Here is a 16,367-nt window from a genome sequence, read left to right as displayed (position 1 = left end):
AACCCATCAGGTCTGGACCTCCAAAAGCCCCTCTCAATGCAGCGAATATCAAGCAAAGAAAAGTCACTCCTAAAGTGAGTTGCAGGATGACGATTTATTCAATTTAAGAATTTAAGACAACGCGTTTCACTCCACTAGGGAGCTTGTTCACATATATATATATATTCCTTTTTCTCCGTTCGACGCAACAGCATCCCAGTCACACTTCTCCGACTGGTTTGTTAAGAACGAACAAGTGAGACCCAAATCTTCGTGCAACAGTGTAATTTATTCAGGAGTTACACCCAAGCAAGTCCGCATGACGCGTTTCGCCTCTAGCCAGAGGCTTGATCGCATGAAATCTATACACAACATATATCATTGTTTCCATACCAATGCAGCCCACATATAAGAGGCTAAACATGTAATAATAATTTACTGCTTTTGAACACATAATGCATATATAGACCACAGAAGGGCAAATGACACTTGAACTCTTTTTAATGAGTAAGACTCATGAAAAACTGCAAAACAGCAGACATTGTTAGCCTACAGGCTGCAATGTAAACCAATAGCATAGAAAATGAAAGCAATTGTACAAAAAACTGGCACCATGCCTTTAAGGCAGCTATGACCCCTAGCTTCTTATCATGCCTCAGGGGTGACAGTTAGGTCAGTTGTTCCTTGCGGATACCCGAAGGTCAGGGCACAAATATATATCTTAACAACACAGCAGTCTCATATGCCTGGGGAGGCGGGTAGGTTTCTTATGACTTAGATGAGGATACCCCTAGGAGAGAACTAGGATTACAGGTAAGTAACTTATCCTTCTCTTCCAGAGGACCCTCATCAATAGTCATAAGCACTGAATAGAACAACAAGCCCATCCTCCACCTGCAGGCAAATGATAAAGAAAGACCCAAACCAACAAGCAGACCAAATCAGTTGTGGAACAGATTCCTCAAGGAGGCCTGACCTAATTGGGTATCTGCCCTAGTATCAGAATCAAGACAATAATGTCTTGTAAATGTATGAATAGATCTCCAAGTGGCTGCTTTACAGAGCTCGTAAATCGGTACATTGTTAAGGAATGCAGCAGTTGCTGCTTTTCCTCTAGTGGAATGCGCGTTTGGTCTAGATCAAAGAGGCTTCTGTGCTAGCTGATAAGCCACTTTGATGCATGAAACTATCCACCTGGAGATGGAACGTTTAGAGGCCGGAAAACCTGTCCTGATCAAACCGTAATTAATGAACAGTTGATCAGTTTTCCTAATAGATTTAGACCTGTCCAAGTACAATTTTAGAACCCTCTTCAGGTCTAATGAATGTAGAGCCCTCTCAGCTGGGGTAGAAGGATTTGGAAAGAAAGTTGGTAACAAAATGATTCACATGAAAATCCAACACCACCTTCGGGAGAAAGGCGGGGTGGGTTCTCATAACAACCCTATTGAGGTGAAAAAACAGTGTAAGGCTCTTTTGAGCAGAGGGCTTGCGAGCTGAAGTAACCGCCACAAGGAAGGCCACCTTCCATGTCAGGTGCCATAGTGTCGCTTTTTGAATCGGTTCAAAAGAGAGACCCATCAGTTTAGAAAGAACCAGGTTCAGTTCCCAGGAGGGTGAAGGAGGTCGAACAGGAGGATAGACCTTCTTCAGACCCTGTAAGAAATCCTTTAAGACCTGCAGTTGGAAAAAGGAAGGCTGAGAAGGGGAAAGCCTATACGCCATAATGGCAGCTAGGTATCCCTTAATGGAAGAGAATTTCAGGCCTGCCCTAGTTAGATGAAGCAGGTAGGGTAAAATTACTTCTTCCTGACCCATGGTTGGACTACAACCATTCTGAATACACCAAATATAAAAGTGTTTCCATTTACAAGCATAGGGTTGACTTGTGGAAGGTCTCCAAGCCTCTTTCAGGATGGTTATGCAGTCCTGAGGAAGTTCTAGATGACCAAGATGACCATACTGGAGGACCTCAGGAGTCATGCTGCCAAGTTCAGAGATGAAAGGTTGGGGTGATAGATGCTCCCGTTCATCTTGGACAGCAGGTCCGGTCTGCAAGGCAACCTCCTGTGTGGACGTTCTGACAGGTGAAGAAGGTCCAGATACCACCACTGCCTTGGCCAGTCCGGAGCAATTAGGATCATTCTCTCCTCTGAGTGGGAGAGTTTGGTCACGACCTTCGAAATGATTGGAAGGGGAGGAAAGGCGTACACAAATTCCCCATACCAACTGATCAAAAGGGCATTCCCTTTCGACTCTGGTCTGAAGTACCTTGGGGCAAAGTCTCTGCATTTTTTGTTTGAGTCATCTGCAAAAAGGTCGATGGTTTGACGACCTCATTCTTGAAAGAAGCTTTCGACGACCTCGTCGTTCAGAACCCAGTCTTGCTGGTCTTTGAAGTGCCGGCTGAGAGTATCTACTTGCGAATTCTGTTTTCCTGGTAGATGGATTGCTGTTATGGAGAGATTCCTTGCCAGGAGGCAATGCCAGATAGCTTGCGCTTCCAGAGACAGTGACCTCGATCAAGTTCCCCCCTGCTTGTTCAGATAGTACATGGAAGTCATGTTGTCCATCTGAACCAGGACAGAGTTGGTCTGGATCGAAGGAAGGAAGGCTTTGAGAGCAAGATGTAGCGCTCTCAGCTCTAACATGTTGATGTAGTACAACTGTTCTTTTGCTGACCAACAACCCTAAGTCTGAGGTGACCCCATGTGGACTCCCCAACCATGGAGTGAGGTGTCCGTGATCAATGACTGAGAGGGGGGGGGGGAGTCTAAGGGAATGAATCCCTACCAGCAGATTCTCCATCCGCATCCACCATGGAATTGATGCTCTAGCTACCTCTGACAGCTGTATTCTGTCATCCCACCAAGCAGAGCGTTGATCCACTTGCCCTCTAGGTCTTGCTGTAGACGACGCATTCTGAGCCTGGCATTGAGGACAAGAAAAATACAGGATACCATCGACCCCAGGAGGGAGGCAACCTGACGAACCGAAGGCAAGCCGTTGCATAAAATCTGTTTGCCCTTCATAATGATAGATAACAGTCTCTCCTCCGAAGGAAACACTTTTCCTATTGCGGAGTCTATTGTTGCCCCAGATACTGGATTCTTTGTGTGGGCTGCTGCGTCGATTTCTCGAAGTTGATTTGGAGACCTAGCTGGTGGCATATCCCCAGACATTGTAGAAAATCGTTCCCCACGCTCTGGGGGGATTGGACCCTTCAGAAGCCAGTCATCAAGATAGGGATACACAAAGATGCCTCTGCGATGTAGAGTGGGTGCCACTACTGCCATGCACTTCAGGAACACCAGAGGAGCTGACTTTAATCCGGCGGGTAGGACTTTGAACTGGTAATGCGTCGATCCCACCAGAAAACGCAGGAACTTCCTGTGTAGTGGACTGACCGGGATATGGAAGTATGCATCTTGCAAGCCCAATGAACACATCCAATCTCCCCTTCGCAGATGTGGATATATTTGATGAAGAGCCAGCATGCAAAACCTTTCCTTTTTGATAGACTTGTTTAGGGCCCGAAGATCGAGAATGGTCCTGTATTCTCCTTCCAACCTTTTTTCCTCACCAGGAAGTATCTTGAGTATACTCCTCAACCTCATTGTGAGATAGGAACCTTCTCGTTGGCTGATTTTCGCAGGAGGATGGCAACCTCCCGTCAGAGTATTTTCACCTGATGACACGTTTTTATTGGAGGGATCGCAGGAGGTCGCTGCCTGAAATGAAGCGAGTATCTATTCTGTAGTTTAGTTAACACCCACTGATCTTGTTTGATGGCACGCCACTCTTATAGATGCTTTGCAACACTTCCCCCCACTGGAGTGGATAACGGCGATGGGGGAAGCAGAGACTCATTGTTTGGCAGGTGTTCTTGCTGAGGGAGTAGACTGTCGAGGGGTTCTTCTCCCTCTGGGGGTGCGACGACCCTGATAGTGTGACTTGGACTGGGTCTGTTGATGTTGCTGCCTCTGTCAATTAGGGTTTTGAACCCCCTGGTGGAAGGGCCGCTTCTCGTACGGCCTGTAACAGCGCTTAATTCTTTTCTTTTCTAAAGGCCAACCGCCTTCAAAGTATGTTATGTTATGTTATGTTATGTTATAAAAGACTTATATCGTGCTTAAATACTCAAGAGTGTCCTGGCGCGCATGGATGAGCTGTGGCAGAGAGGGCAAGGAGTGTTTAGTGCTAATTAAAAAGATGAGTTGTTAGATGTTTTTTAAAAAGTCAGAAGTCCTGGATATGCTGTAGGTCCGAGGGGAGAGCATTCCAGGCAACTGCTGCTTTGACAGAAAGGGACTAACCCCCCAGCCATGTCCTGCGGAACCGAAGGATTACCATCCAGCGTTGAGTGGCAGATCACAAGGAACGGCTGGGCATGTACAAAGCAAAACGCTTCCTGAGATAAAATGGCCCTAGGCCATGAAGGGCTCTGTAAGTTAAAGTAAGGGCTTTGAATTGCATGCGCTGGGCCAGGGGTAGCGAGTGCGCATCCCGCAAATGCTGCCAAGCACTATATCTCCTAGAGATGTTGAACAGAAGTCCGGCTACGGCGTTCTGTATGGTTTGAAGTTTCTTTAACAAATAGTCAGGAATGCCAATGAACAGAGCATTGACGTAGTCAAGGCGGGAAATGATAAGGGCACGGGCTACCATTTCTTTAGCCTGCCTTGGTAGCAGGGGAAAAAACCTTCTTAAGGCCTTGAGGGTACTGAGGCAAACTCCAGTAAGTTTTTTGATATGATATGATATGAAAACCGGAGATCTTCTCAGAACCAGACCCCTAAGTTCTTCGCCGGGCCTACCTCTGAGTTAGGGCAGGGGAAATCAGGGGGCCACAGGGATTCTCTGAAGGCAGGAGGGAACCGGCCGTACCAAAGTACCTCAGACTTGTCCTCATTGCACTTCAGTTGGGCATGTGCAAGCCAGTGGAATACGGACGAGAGGCACTTCTGGATGATATCAGTGCCCAGGTCAGAGTCCTTCCAGGTAAATAGGAGCTCTGTCCAGCTCTGTTTTCATTTTCAACATCTCTTCATCAGAGTACGTACCGAATAAAGATGTCCCTGAGAATGGCATATTGAGGATGCAAGATTGCGCTTCTGGCTTTAGCGCAGTCAACCTAAGCAATGATTAACTTCTGGCACATATCCCATGTGCATAGGCATGCGCCGACAGTTTAGCTCCTTCAGCTGCGGCGCTGATCACCTGATTTGCCACCAGGCTTCCCTCTTGTAACACCTCCTCAAAGTCCTTGTGGTCCTCCTTTGGGAGTTTTTCCATGACCTCTGAAGCGAGTCCCACAGGGATGTATTGTAGCGCCCTAAAAGCGCTGACACGCTGGAGACTTTCATCATGGAAGCTGACGTGCCACAGACCTTCCTGTCCCATGAATCCTGTGCCCTGCTGTCCTTATCCGGAGGGACAGATGATGAAGAGGCCACCGTATGGGTCTTTTATGCAGCTGCTGTAATCACCGAATCAGGTGGTGGATCAGATCCGAGGAACAAAGGATACTCTTGCGGGGGTCTATACTTCTTTAAAATCCTCGCTGGTGCAGTTTTGAGTGTTGCAGGTATCAGGACGATATCCATAACTGGTTGAAGAAGGCCCAGCACAAAGGGCAACAGTGGTCTGGAAGCTGCTTTCTGCAGCAGAGTTTCGAATATCACAGAGGATGAAGACTGTTAAGTGGGCATAACAATGCCCAACTTATTTGCCCCTCTGGCTAGAATGTCCTGAAAAGTACTGACGTCATCCACTGGAGAGGTCCTCAATGGAGGGCTGTCAGTCAAAGTCAGTGAGTAACCCCTCTTCGAAGAATGAGTGGAAGAGGGCGAAGTTGTCAGAGATCTGTGTCTTCTTCTGTGCTGTCTAGACCAGGATCTTCTTCTGGAGGAGGATGCAGGAGTATGAGTCCGCTCTCCACCCCTTGGTGAAGCAGTAGGGGAGAGATCCGCTGCTTGCACCTGCCGGGCCAGCGGAAACCAATGCAAAGTGCTGGAAAAGTTTGGATTTCCCCTGGCTTGACCTTTCTGCCAGTGATGCAGAGGTAGCATCCATCTGGGAGATAGATGAACTGTTGGAGTCTTCTGCCTTTACTCCCGTGCAGGAGATACATCTGCGCGGGATCGCACCTAAGAAGGAGATGGACTGCTTGATGTTGAGATAGCCACCTCTGGTGTGCCTGAGGGTGAAGCCGACGAGTGACTTGAGGCAGTACGATGCATTGACGCTGAATGGCGAGAATGTCTCGATGTTGAGTGTCTCGACATTCAACGAGAGACTCCGTATGGCCCACTGCTGGAGATTCTGCCCTCATTGCCGGTGAAGGTGAGGACAAAATGGTCACCAAAGGAGATCTGTGCCTCGACGTCGAATGAGGTCTGTGTGTCGGCGTCGACCGTCTCTTGCCTGGAGACGGTGATAGTCTAAATGTAGAATGCCTGTGTGGTGATGCCGACAGAGTACTGTGCCTCGATGTCGGGTGATAACAAGAAGATGCCGGCGGAGACCTGTGCCTCTACGCTGAGTGCCTCTGCATCTGCGACCCATGTCTCGACGTTTACTTGTGAGAGGAAGATGGAGTTTTCTGTTTCAATGTCGATCTTCTGGGTGACAATGGTAGGATCTTTTGTATCGGCATCGGTCGCCTCTGGGAATGCGATGGCGGAAACTTTTGCTTCGATTTCGAAGATTGTCCCCACTTCGACGTCGATCTCGGCAGAGTCTTTTGCCTCGACGTCGACCGCTTGTGCGAGGGGGCAGATGAAGACCTGTGCTTTGCATCGATCACCTGCGTGAGGTCACCGATGGAGCATCATGTCTCAATGCCGAGCGTTCCTCCAACGCTGGCGGAGATCTGTTCCTTGACATTGAACGTCGCCAAGTTGACGTCAAAGGAGGCTCCGATACCTGACTCAAAGTTGGGATGGTCTTTGGTCTTGAAGTCGAACGGTGCGCCTGCACCGTCAAAGACATTGACGCCGCCTTCTTCTTCGCCGCTGGTAGGTTCGACGCCGATCCCAACGCCAAAGGCAAAGAGAGTGGAATCTTGCTTCTCAATGTCGATCTAGCTCTCTTTTTCTTCTCTCTCACTGGAGGCCTACCTCTTTCAGAGAGCCCATACACTCTGATCCTCTCCCTATCCTTGATGATTCTCCTGGACAGCATTTCACAATGTTGACAGGTCTCGTGAGAGTCAGGGAGGCAAAGAATTAACACTGAATGTCGTCAGTCCTAGCCTTATTTTTGCCACAAGAAGGGCATGGGTCAAAAAGAGAAGGCATTTTGACAGAATATAAAAGCCTTTTCAGTCTAAAAAATGATAGTACTTCACTCTAAAGCCATAAAGATGCCAAGTTAACAGTAGAAAAGTAGATTTTGAAATCTATTTTTGGACAAAAAAAGTCAGAGCTGTGAATTCTAGTGTCCTGACTGAAGGAGCTGGAAATAACAACTGGCCTAACTGTCACCCCTGAGGCATGATGGGAAGCTAGGGGTCATGGCTGCCTTAAAGGCACTGTACCCGTTTTTTGTACAATTGCTTTCATTTTCTATGCTACTGGTTTTCAATGCAGACTGTAGGCTAACAATGTCTGCTGTTTTGCAGTTTTTCATGAGTCTTACTCATTAAAAAGAGTTCAAGTGACACTTATTATAACATTGTTTAACCTCCTATAAGTGGGCTGCATTGATATGGAAAACACTATATATGTTTTTATAGAGCGAATGAGAGAGAGAGAAAGCTGGCTGTATATATATATATATATGTTTTCATCTATATTTTTTGTTATTTCCGGGGTCCCCGCACATGGGCGGTACTATTCAGTGCTTATGACTATTGACGAGGATCCCCTGGAAAAGAAGCCTATTTACGAAACCACATAAACATATAAATAGTTAAATACCAACATATAAAACATTAAACAAGTAAAAATACATCATTTAAATATATACTGTATCAGAAGTTAGTGCCTTTTCGGTTAACTCTTCAGACTACTTTGCATGAAATATAGACTTTACAAAGTATCACAAATTTTACCAAAGAATTACCATCTCTGTAGACGTGTAGTCAGGTGTTGCTCCTAGAAATTCTTCAATCATTTTGTGCATTGACCCTTTTTGTTTTTCTAGTAAAATCTTCTTCTGATTTTCAATGCAATCAAGATTAAACATTTCCAACGTCAGTTCTGACAGGCTAACTTTCATACTAGCAAGTCTTCTCATGACTGGCAAGCTGATCCCTCGAGTCTGAAAAATATAAACTGGCATTAAAGTTCAGCTTTTCTGATGCTGAAAAACATGAATGACAAAAGCACAATATATGCTAAACTAAATTAAGTGGCTAACATAGAGTTTGGCATTGAGGATACTCTCTGCCAAACTGAAGGTCTCACACCTGGTTTACAGACAAGCAGCCCAAAAGTACATCAGTGACAAAGACTACTTCATCTTCGACATACTCCAACATCCACCAACAGCCCAATGAAATAAAGGCTGTCAGAGGTTTGGTTATTCGACTACTCCCCCCGAATTAGAGTGGACAGTCAAATGGACAGGTTTCACTGCCCCTTCCCACCAGAAGGGGCAGTGGTAACTTTAACATTACCCTTGCACCACAGGAGACAACTCCCAAGGCGTAGGAGTCACACGGTTTTGTAATTTCAAAAACATTCGATATTGTTTTTGAAAAGAGAAAAACATTTTAAAAGTGTGACAGGTGTTTCTGTCATTCTGTCTGTACCATCCATCAAACCTTTAATGCATTGACAGGAACCGCTGTGAGGGCAGTTCCTGCCAATGTTAAGAGATGTCAGCTGGGTCAGCGGACATATCTAAATTTGGAGTACATTTACTTCTAATTGTGAATCAGGCCATACGTATGTAGTAAAAGAACAAATTCCCTGCCTTCTGCAAAGTTTTTAGGAAGTTGGGTATGGCCAAATAGGCAGACAGTGCTTACATGAACAATGCTGAAGTATGAATTCATATGAATCTCCTGTCTTCAAATCTGAGCTACCACAACTGCCTCACTTTGTTGAAAACTCTAGGCTGTGAAGTGTGTCCAGGTAAAGAACTAAAAATTGAAAATGCTAAAGTGAAAAGGCTCTTCTCTGATCACAAATCTCAATCAATCAATCAATCAATCAGGAGTTTGTTAAAGCGCGACTACTCACCCGTAAGGGTCTCAAGGTGCTAGGGGTGGGGGGGGGGTTGGGGGGGTGCAGGTTCCATTCCATCAAGGAGGGGGTCTGTCGCAGAGCCAGGTTTTGAGGTTTCTTGCGAAGATGGGGAGCGATGTTGTCTGTCTGAGGTGGAGCGGAAGGGCGTTCCATGCTTTGGCCGCGAGGAAGGAGAAGGAGCGGCCTCCCGATCTGGTCTTTCTGGTGCGGGGGACCACAGCGTAGGAAAGCTGGGCTGATCGTAGGGTCCTTTGGGGTGCGTGGAATTTGAGTCGGCTGTTCAGGTATGCTGGTCCGGTGCCGTGGAGGGCCTTGTGTGCGTGGGTGAGCATCTTAAAGGTGATTCTCGCCTCAACGGGGAGCCAGTGGAGTGTGCGCAGGTGCTGGGAGATGTGGCAGTGTTTTGGCAGGTTGAGGACCAGTCTTGCGGCAGCGTTCTGGATGTTCTGTAGCTTGCGGATGAGGTTTTTGTTTATTCTGGCGTAGAGTGCGTTGCCGTAGTCGAGTCTGCTGGTGACCAGGGCGTGAGTAACTGTCTTTCGGTGTTCGAGGGGGATCCATTTGAAGGTCTTACGAAGGAGGCGGAGGGTGTGGAAGCAGGAAGATGAGACAGAGTTGATCTGGCGGTCCATTTTGAGCTCGGAGTCCAGGATGATTCCCAGGTTGCGTGCGTGGTCTGTGGGGGTTGGCGGGTTTCCGAGGGCGGTGGGCCACCAGGTGTCACTCCAGGCGTCGGGGTTTGGGCCCATGATGAGTACTTCTGTTTTGTTGGTGTTTAGTTGTAGGCAGCTGTTTTTCATCCATTTGGCGACGGCTTCCATGCCTTCTCGAAAGTTGCGTCTGGCTGTGTTGGGCTCGTTGGATAGGGAGAGGATGAGCTGGGTGTCGTCTGCATATGACACGATGTTGAGTCCGTAGGTTCTGACGATGGGGGCAAGTGGAGCCATGTAGACGTTGAAGAGCGTCGGGCTGAGGGAGGAGCCCTGGGGGACTCCGCAGGTGATAGGTGTGGGGTCCGAGAGGAAAGGGGGAGTCTGACCCGCTGCGTCCTGCTGGAGAGGAAGGAGCAGATCCAGTCGAGGGCCTTGTCCTGGATTCCTGCATCGTAGAGTCTGAACTACTTCCTCTGGCATGGTCTAAGTGAGATAAAGAAATCTGTAGTTCTTAGTATAGGAGAAAAGTGTGTACATCTAGCTTTAGAAGAATCTGAAGGGTTGCCATTTTGAAGATCGGCTTCATCATTAATCTGTTTAGAAAGCAAAGGTCTAGAATTGGTCTCAGACCTTCTCCTTGCTAGGGGACTAAGAACTATATTGAGCAGAATCCTCGTGACGACAATGCAATTGAAATACCCGACATACTGCCTTTTGAGAGGAGAATGCCCACCTCACATATTGCAGTTTTAATTGGTTGGAATGAATGGATGCGAGTTGCCTGATTTTGGAAGATGGCTGGGAATGACCTTCTAAAAACAGTTGAAGGACTGATTTATCTCAAGAATTCTCCTACCATTATTGCAGAAAACCTATAGAAATCAAATCTCTTTATTGGTTTCATAGCTCTAAGGGTATATTGTGCACATGGCTGCTCAATCAGAGAGGCTACTGGCACAGCTGATGAGGATAACTGCTGTTTGCTTTTGTCTGCCTCTTGAACGGCTTTAGATAGCAAATTGATGTTGCTGAATTCTAATTTTGGAGGGTTTGTCTTGGTTGTGTATGATTAGAGCTAAATTTGAATCAAAGCTTGTGATAGTGCCAATAAATCTGTATGTTCTAAAAAGCCAGCTCTAATAAACATACAGTCACTCTATTCCATTTAAAACACCATAGAAATTAATTAACATTTTACAACAATCATCGCCTGTTAAATGGCATTCTCATAAAGTTCACATGGTAATCCTGTTCAGCACATCCATGTTTGCTCATCAAGGACCATTACTAAGTTTATCAACACTGTTACAGAGTCTTTAGCGTCAATACATGATTAGACTATTTAACCCTAGCTAATTGCATGAATAGTTATTGGATATGATACAACAACATGTTTGTAACTAATTCAAAGAAATTAGGTTGTTGGTTGGGGGTGGGTGAGTCCTTCCTCAGCAACAGCCATACTCCATTTTATGATAAACCACAAAAAGTCACTAAATTAACCTTTGCATACTATATATGCAGCACTTAAACAGTAATAAAGTGAAAACAAAACAAAAGAAAAATCCCACACTCATTTAAAAATATATAGTTAAATGTAATCAATTATTTGACACCCACACTTTAAAATCGAACCAGTAAAAGCAGAGATTTATAATTTCAAAGATTTAAGGTAGGCATAGTGCCTAAAAGCAGAAAGCACCATATCCAATTCTCTGGTGAAAGTCACACGTTCAGGCTGACTGTGATGGAACGTGGCTGGATAGAGAGACCAGGTTAGTCCCACTGAAAAAGTTACCTTCTCAAAGTCCAGCACAAAGAGTTCAGTTCACGGTGGAGGAGGCCACGAGGAGCAGGAAGAGTGCCGTGGATGGCCGTTGCAGTACCTTGAAGAGCAGGCTGGGCGTTAAGGACGGTCCTCACTGTAGAGCGAAGATACTGTCTGGCATCGCAGACAGTATCTGGAGCTTTTCACTGGTGGTCACCAAAGGCTGTCAATGCCGAAGCACAAAATGCAGATTTCGCATTGCCGGTCATTGCTCTAGCGAAGAGTCTGGTTCACCGGAGCTTCTCATTGGCGGTTGGCACAGGCAGCAAGATCTTGGTGCAAACGGGCCAATTAGCAGGAGCAAAGAGCCCACAACTTCAGTATTTCTCCTTTTCGTCTAGGAGGGTGTGGGACCTGGGAGGCAGCTGTTGGGGCTCAGGATCTTACTCCAGCAGAGGCCATCAGGGCTCAGGCAGGTCCAGTTGCAGTGCAGAAGGTCAGCCGGGCTATTGAATGGTGGCCTCTGAAGCTTGTTGTGCTGCCAGAGATCAGAACAAGAGGCTAGTTAACTAACAGTTGGAATCACTCAAGTAGCTTGGGAGGAAGGTTACAAGTCCAGTCTTCCTTCTCAGACAGCTGGGTAGGGCTCAGGCAGCAGGGCAGTACTCTCACAGCAGGCAGTCCTTCTGTAGCATCCACATGCACAGGAGTGTACTGAATAGTGTGTCTGAGGGTCCCAGTTTTACACCAGAGGCCAGCTTTAAAATGGGAAAAGCTTCTTGGGTTTTCCGACCAAGAGGTATCTGGAATGTTCTGCTTCCCTGCCCCGGTCCCAGTCTGTCTGCAGTCACAAAAGGCTAGTGTGAAGGTCTTTGTGTGTGAGCTGAGGCAGTCTCTTTGAATGCAAGTGTGATGGATGACAGCTGCCCATCTCATCAAGTCAGAATGGCCTATCCTGCCAGTAACCATGCCCTCTGCTGTGATACTGTCTGGGAGAATACACAAAGGCCAACAGCCAACTACACCTAACCATGTAACCCAAGATAAAGTCTGTAGACACTAAATGGTTAGGAGAAGAATTACCAACTTTCTAAACATTGAATATTCAGAATTTTGACTTAAAGCCCATTAAAGAGGTCTCGAAATTACAATTCATCAGATACCAAACATCAATCAATCAATCATAACACTTGTATAGCGCACTACTCACCCGGAAGGGTCTCAAGGCGCTTGGGGAAGGGGTCCGCTACTGCTCGAACAGCCAGGTCTTGAGTTGTCTCCTGAAGGCGAGGTGGTCCTGGGTCAGCGGAAGGTGGATGGGGAGGGAGTTCCATGTCTTGGCCGCCAGGTAGGAGAAGGATCTGCCTCTGGCGGTGGCTCTTCGGATGCATGGTACGGCGGCGAGGGCGAGGCTAGTAGACCGTAGCTGGCGGGTGGGCGTGTAGAAGGTCAGGCGGTCATTGAGGTACTTGGGGCCCAGGTCGTGGAGAGACTTGTGTGCGTGGGTGAGGAGCCTGAACGTGATCCTCTTGTTGACGGGGAGCCAGTGCAGGTCCTTCAGGTGGCCGGAGATGTGGCTGCGTCGAGGGATGTCCAGGATGAGTCGGGCGGACGCGTTCTGGATGCGTTGGAGTCTTTTCTGTAGCTTGGCTGTGGTTCCGGCGTAGAGGGTGTTTCCGTAGTCCAGTCGGCTGGTGACGAGGGCCTGGGTGACCATCTTCCTGGTTTCGGTCGGGATCCATCGGAAGATCTTGCGAAGCATGCGAAGGGTGTAAAAGCACGATGAAGAGACGGCGTTGACTTGTCTGGTCATCGAGAGGGAGGAATCCAGGATGAAGCCCAGGTTGCGTGCGTGTTCTGTTGGCTTGGGAGCGGTGCCCAGGGCTGGGGGCCACCAGGAGTCATCCCAGGCGGAGGGCGATGGTCCCAGGATGAGGACTTCCGTCTTATCTGAGATCAGTTTCAGGCGGCTGTTCTTCATGCATTCGGCGACGTCTTTCATCCCTTCGTGTAGGTTGGTTCTGGCGGTGTCGGGGTCTCTGGTGAGGGAGAGGATCAGCTGGGTGTCGTCGGCGTAGGAGATGATGTTGAGGTTGTGTTGGCGTGCGATGGCAGCGAGAGGTCTCATGTAGACGTTGAAGAGGGTGGGGCTGAGTGATGATCCTTGCGGGACGCCGCAGATGACTTTGGTGGCCTTGGATCGAAACGGGGGGAGGCGGACTCTCTGTGTTCTTCCGGCGAGGAACGACATGATCCACTCCAGTGCCTTCTCTTGGATGCCGATGTTGCTGAGGCGTTGGACTAGGGTGCGGTGGCAGACAGTGTTGAACGCTGCAGAGAGGTCCAGGAGGATGAGTGCCGCTGTTTCCCCGTTGTCGAGCAGGGCTCGGATGTCGTCGGTGGCTGCGATGAGGGCGGTCTCGGTGCTGTGGTTGGCTCTGAAACCGGACTGCGAGGGGTCGAGGGATGTGTTCGTCTCGAGGAAGAAGGCAAAATGTCTGTTGACGATCTTCTCGATGACTATGTCAGGAAAAGGGAGGAGCGAGATGGGGCGGAAGTTTTTGAGGTCGGTGGGGTCTGCTGTTGGTTTCTTCAGTAGGGCGCTGAGCTCGGCATGCTTCCAGCTCTCCGGGAAGGTGGCGGTGTTGAAGGAGGTGTTGATGACGTCCCGGAGTTGGGGTGCGATGGTGGAGTCGGCCTTGTTGAAGACGTGGTGGGGGCAGGGGTCGGTTGGAGATCCGGAGTGGGTGCTGTTCATCGTGCGGGCTATGTCTTCGGTGGTCACCGTGGTCCAGGTGCGGAGGGTGGCAGTGGGGTGCGTTGGTTCGACGGTTGGGTGCATGGGTGGAGCGCCGAAACTGTTGTGGATGTCGGCTATCTTGCGGTGGAAGAACGAGGCGAGAGAGTCGCAGACATCTTGTGAAGGAGTGATGTCGTTGTTGCCGGTGCTGGGGTTGGAGAACTCCTTGACGATGCTGAAGAGTTCCTTGCTGTCGTGGGCGTTGTTGTCCAGTCGCTCCTTCAGTGATTTTTACTTGGTGGTGCGAATGAGCTGGTGGTGCTTGCGGGTGGCGTGTTTGAGGGCGGTCATGATGTCGGTGGTCTGGTCGAGGAGCCAGGCTTTCTTGAGGGAGCGACAGGTCTTCTTGAGTCCTTGAGTTCGTCAGTGAACCAGGGGGCCTTCTTGCTTCTGAGTCTGCTGGGAGGGTTCTTCAGTGGTGCGAGGTCGTCGGCGCAGGCGGTCAGCCACTGCGTGAAGTTGCGGGCTGCTTCGTTGGGGTCCGTTGTGCTGGCAGGTGGGTTCTGGCTGATGGAGGTGGTGAGCTGGTCGGCGGTGATCTTGCTCCAGTTCCTGTGAGGAACCTGTTGCGGGTGGTGGTGGGTTGTGGTTTTTCTGAAGCTGAAGTGGACGCAGCTGTGGTGGGTCCAGTGGAGTCCGGTGGAGTGGCTGAAGGTGATGTGCTTGCTGGATGAGAAGACGGGATCAAGCGTGTGGCCGGCGTAGTGGGTGGGGGTGTTGACCAGTTGCTTGAGTCCGAGGTTGGCGAGGTTGTCCAGCAGGGCGGCGGTGTTGCGGTCCTTGTTGTTCTCCAGGTGGAAGTTGAGGTCCCCTAGGAGGATGTAGTCGGCGGAGGTGAGGGCGTGTGGGCTGATGAAGTCTGTGATGTCTTTGCTGAATTGTGTGCGTGGTCCCGGGGGTCTGTAGAGGAGGGTGCCTCTGAGGGTCTTCTTTGGGTTGGCGTGAATCTGGAAGTGGAGGTGCTCGGCGGCGGCGAAGGTGTCGTTGGAGTCGGTCGTGATGCGGATGGTGTTCTTGTGGACGATGGCGATGCCTCCTCCGGTCTGGTTGACGCGGTCCCTCCTGATGATCTGGTACCCGTCCGGGATGGCGATGGCGATGTCGGGGGCTGAGGAGACGTTCATCCAGGTTTCCGTGAGGAAGGCGATGTCTGGTGATGTTGTGTCGAGGAGGTTTCAGAGTTCCACGATGAACATTTATACCTGCTCCCAAGCAAGAGTTATCACTTATTAAATGTAATAGGGTAACCATTGTTTTCCTAAAAGAGAATTAGGCCTTGCAATAGTGAAAAAACGAATTTGAGAGTTTTTTACTACAAGAACATGTAAAAAATTAAAGGTGCATGTTTCGTTTTTTTAATACAACGTAACCTGCCCTATGGGCTATTTAGAGCCTACCCTAGAAGTGATTTATGTATTAAAAACGAAGGTAGAGACCTGGCAAAGGCTTTATTTTGCCAAGCCAAAATGGCAGTTAAAACTGCACACCGAGGCTGCAACGTCAGGCCTGCAACGTTTAGGAAAGCTATTTAAGTGACTGACCCAGTAAGTGATGAAGGCCCACTAATAGCATTTGATTTACAGGCTTTGGGTACCTGTGGTACCATTTTACTAGGAACTGACAAGTAAATTTAATGTGCTGATTGGGATTAAGCGGGTTTTACCATGTTTAAAGTAGAGAACACTAAAACTTTTTGCACTGGTTACCAGAGGTAAAGTGCACAGAGTCCTAAACGTGAAAAAAAATAGGTTCATAAAAGAGATGGGCTGAAGGCAAAATGATTGGGGATGAACCTACAGAGATGGCCAGATCCAACACTAATGTAAAGGCTCAATGGTGGAGTTGTGTTTTGCAATACAGCAGCCACTTATGTTAAGATCTGTGGTGGTATAGTGAGCTCTGGGATCCATCCATCTCTTCATCATCTATAGCTACGGCCCACATAAAACGTTCAAAAACCACATCTGATT

General features: G+C 48.4%; 1 protein-coding gene across 1 annotated transcript in view; it reads right to left on the bottom strand.

The window, feature by feature from the left end:
- The window catches only part of CFAP46 (cilia and flagella associated protein 46), a 1,487,057-nt gene that overhangs the window by 631,019 nt on the left and 839,671 nt on the right, over nt 1-16,367 (bottom strand). The window contains exon 42 of the mRNA XM_078643461.1: nt 8,047-8,244. Within this exon, the coding sequence (XP_078499587.1) occupies nt 8,047-8,244 (198 nt within the window). The remainder of the gene's footprint in view (nt 1-8,046; nt 8,245-16,367) is intronic.

This window comes from Lissotriton helveticus, chromosome 5_1 (assembly GCF_964261635.1).
Source record: "Lissotriton helveticus chromosome 5_1, aLisHel1.1, whole genome shotgun sequence".
NCBI classification, from domain to species: domain Eukaryota; kingdom Metazoa; phylum Chordata; class Amphibia; order Caudata; family Salamandridae; genus Lissotriton; species Lissotriton helveticus.
This window is presented reverse-complemented; position numbering and strand designations above follow the sequence as displayed.